The 3,458-nt window shown below is 44.8% G+C and overlaps 1 protein-coding gene across 1 annotated transcript in view; it reads right to left on the bottom strand.

The window, feature by feature from the left end:
- CAPRIN1 (cell cycle associated protein 1) overlaps window positions 1-425 on the bottom strand; it is a 38,896-nt gene extending 38,471 nt beyond the window's left edge. The window contains exons 1-2 of the mRNA XM_010831884.1: window positions 295-425; window positions 21-160 (exon numbers count right to left, since the gene is read on the bottom strand). Of these exons, the coding sequence (XP_010830186.1) occupies window positions 21-160; window positions 295-425 (271 nt within the window). The remainder of the gene's footprint in view (window positions 1-20; window positions 161-294) is intronic.
- Between the last annotated feature and the right edge of the window lie 3,033 nt (window positions 426-3,458).

Below are 3,458 nucleotides of genomic sequence, written 5' to 3'. Positions count from 1 at the left end.
GAGGGGCGGCCGCCCGGTACAGGTCGGCAGGGCCCCAGGGAGGCTGCCGGAGCGGTAGCTTGAGTTTGGGGCGAAATCGAAGCTAGGGTCCTTCAGGCGAAATCGCTGGACGCCCAAACTGGAACAATAGGTGTCAAGCAGCTGTATCTGGAGCTGGCAACTGCCCCACGGAGAGCCCTTATGCGGGGGGGTTCGGGGGGGGAGAAAAAGGTTTCTGCAAGTAAGGGGTGCGTGGGGTGGGTGGTGCAATCCCAGCTTCTAGAATTCCTTTATATGCAGAGCGAGCAAACCCACACCTCAAAAGGTCTAAAGAGAAGTTGCCGCTTCCCGTACAACACAATCACCTGGTAACCTAGGAGTTCTCTGTAGAACGCGCTGGAAATGAGCAAGATGGATGGTTTTAAGTTATAAAACTCTGGACTCATGTTACAAATAATCTTCAGCTGTCTTAAGATAACATGTACCCAATAGGCCTGAGTATTATGGATCAGACTTTTTTCATTTTGTTTTAGATTTACCTAAAACTTTAAGCGAATGTTAAATGAACATGAGATTCTTTTTTTCCTCCAAGGGAAATATTCCAGCCTTGGAATAAGGTTGTGGACGGTGAACAAAAGAAAGGCCAAATGCTGGAGGAAAATGTATTAAAAGGAATTTAAGCAGTGGAAAATTCAGCAACACAATGTATGACAACAGTAAATGACCCAGTTTATTATTTAAATTCCAAGAAAAGGATTTAGGAAAGGATGCTACCAAACCCACTGTTTACTGGAGAATAAAATGAGTAATACTGGTTGGCAACGTGTATCCTGAGGGAGCCTGGAGAAGCAGCAGCCTACATCCTCAAGATATTCCAGTTAGTTGCAGTCTGTTGTCTATTCATTCAAATATTTATAGGGCACCTTACTATGCCTTAGGAACTCTTTAACGCTAGGGATTGTAAACAATTTCTATGTGCATGGAGCTTCATTCTAAGTCAGGAGAAGATATCAGAGTGAAGAGGTAGAGGGGAAAAAAAGCTGGTCAGAAAAAGCGTTAGTGACATTTGAGCCAAGACTGAAGGAAAAAGGTCACTCACTTATCTTGGAGGAAGAATTTTCCAGGTAGAGGGAAAGCCATGTGCCAGGGTCTGAGATGGGAGTGTGTTTGGTGGGTTCAAGGAACACCAAGGAGGCCAGAGTGGCAAGAGCAGAGTAGGAGATGAAGTCTAAGATATAAAAGAGAGCCAGCAGGTAAAGTCTGATAGACCACTGAGCACTTTGGCTTTTGCTGAATGAAATGGGGAGTCACTGTGTGCATAGTCTTAAACAAGGGAGTAACCTAATCAACCTGGGTTTTAAAGAAACCCTCTTGCTGCTATGTAAAGAATTTACAGTAAATGGGAGAAGTGAGAGGGAGGGTGGAGCAAGAACGGAGGCTGGGAACCCAATTAAGAGGCTGTTGAAATAATCCAGTCCAGAGATGGTGGTGGCCAAGGTCAGGGTGTTACAGTAAAGGTGGTGACAAGTGGTTGGATGCTTTATAAATACATTATGATAGCAGAACCAAAAGGATTTGCTAACTCATTAGGTGTGAGTGAAGTCAAAGTTGACCTGAGGTTATTCAAGACTTAAGCACAGAACTGTGCTTGGCTCTAATATAAACTCTATGCTAAGTACTATAAAGGAAGAATCTTTTAGCTTCTTGCAGCAATTAGTGTCCTCAGCCTGGCCACTATCACTATCAAAATCTCAGGCCCCACCCCAAATCTGCAGAGGTAATCTGCATTTTAACAAGCTTTTCAGCCAATTTGTATGCCCAGTGAAATCTAAAAGTTTTTTACTGCTTTATTAGAACTTGATTGTTGCCTTTAAGATCAGACGTGAACTACTAGACAAATTCTTCCCAAACCTATAAAATCAAAAACTTAAGGTAAAACCCAGCAATCTGTGCCCTCTGGGTGATTCTGATACCTGCTAAAATATGAGAACCAGTGCCTTGGAGACATTTGGTGATTCAGGTTTGAGCTGAAGAGGTCTTGTGGTTAGGTATTAAGAAGGAAACGCCTTTTCTGCTTTTCTTTGGCACATTATGAAATAGCAGTTACAAGAACATGAAGAGACTGGTCAGTTAAATTAGGCTTCAAGAAAAGAGAAAGTGGATTGTTGAAAGAGGATAGATGACAACACATGATAAAGACTGTCATTTGGGGATTCATCTCAGCCCACAGGATATCATGATAGGCTAGGTTATTATGCTGCAGTAACAGTCCTGAAGACGCTTCTCCTTGGAAGGAAAGTTATGACCAACCTAGATAGCATATTCAAAAGCAGAGACATTACTTTGCCAACAAAGGTCCGTCTAGTCGAGGCTATGGTTTTTCCAGTAGTCATGTACGGATGTGAGAGTTGGACTGTGAAGAAAGCTGAGCGCCGAAGAATTGATGCTTTTGAACTGTGGTGTTTGAGAAGACTCTTGAGAGTCCCTTGGACTGCAAGGAGATCCAACCAGTCCATTCTAAAGGAGATCAGTCCTGGGTGTTCTTTGGAAGGAATGATGCTAAAGCTGAAACTCCAATACTTTGGCCACCTCATGCGAAGAGTTGACTCATTGGAAAAGACTCTGATGCTGGGAGGGATTGGGGGCAGGAGGAGAAGGGGACGACAGAGGAAGAGATGGCTGGATGGCATCACCGACTCGATGGACGTGAGTTTGAGTGAACTCCGGGAGTTGGTGATGGACAGAGAGGCCTGGCGTGCTGCAATTCATGCGGTCGCAAAGAGTCGGACACGACTAAGCGACTGAACTGACTGACTGAATAGTCCTGAAAACTGTGACTTAAAATAGGGATCTGCAAACTATAGTCCCTGAACCAAGTGGCCCTCTGTCTGCTTTTGTAAATAGTTTGGGGAGGTAGGGGACACAGCCACATCCATTCTTGTACATATTTTTTTACGGCCTCTCATGCCACAGAACCGCAGAGTAGAGGAATAGTGATAGAGACATTATGACGTGCAAAACCTAAAATACTGTCTCATCCTTTACAGAAGAACTTTTCCAAACTCTGGCTTAAAACAAATGACCCATACCCATCATGGTTCAGCAGAGGGCTCTGCTCACAGCACTCAGATTCAAGCTGATAGAGAAACCATGTCTCAACTATTGCTAATTACTATGCCACGAGGAGAAGGAAATGGCAACCCACTCCAGTGTTCTTGCCTGGAGAATCCCAGGGACGGGGGAGCCTGGTGGGCTGCCATCTCTGGGGTCGCACAGAGTCGGACACGACTGAAGTGACTTAGCAGCAGCAGCAGCAGCATGCCACGAGGAGAAAGAGCTTGAGGGTTTCTCAAGCAGTTGGATACCCCAGAGAGTAGACTTGGGTCCTGTGTGCTCACACGTCATTAGCTAAAAAGAATCACAAGACCCCATCCAACCAAGAGATGCTATCCTATCAGATGCCCAAAAGGAAGCCAGGT

Source organism: Bison bison, unplaced genomic scaffold, assembly GCF_000754665.1.
Source record: "Bison bison bison isolate TAMUID 2011002044 unplaced genomic scaffold, Bison_UMD1.0 scf7180017864531, whole genome shotgun sequence".
NCBI classification, from domain to species: domain Eukaryota; kingdom Metazoa; phylum Chordata; class Mammalia; order Artiodactyla; family Bovidae; genus Bison; species Bison bison.
The sequence above is the reverse complement of the archived record's forward strand: the minus strand, read 5'-3'. Positions and strand labels throughout refer to the sequence as shown.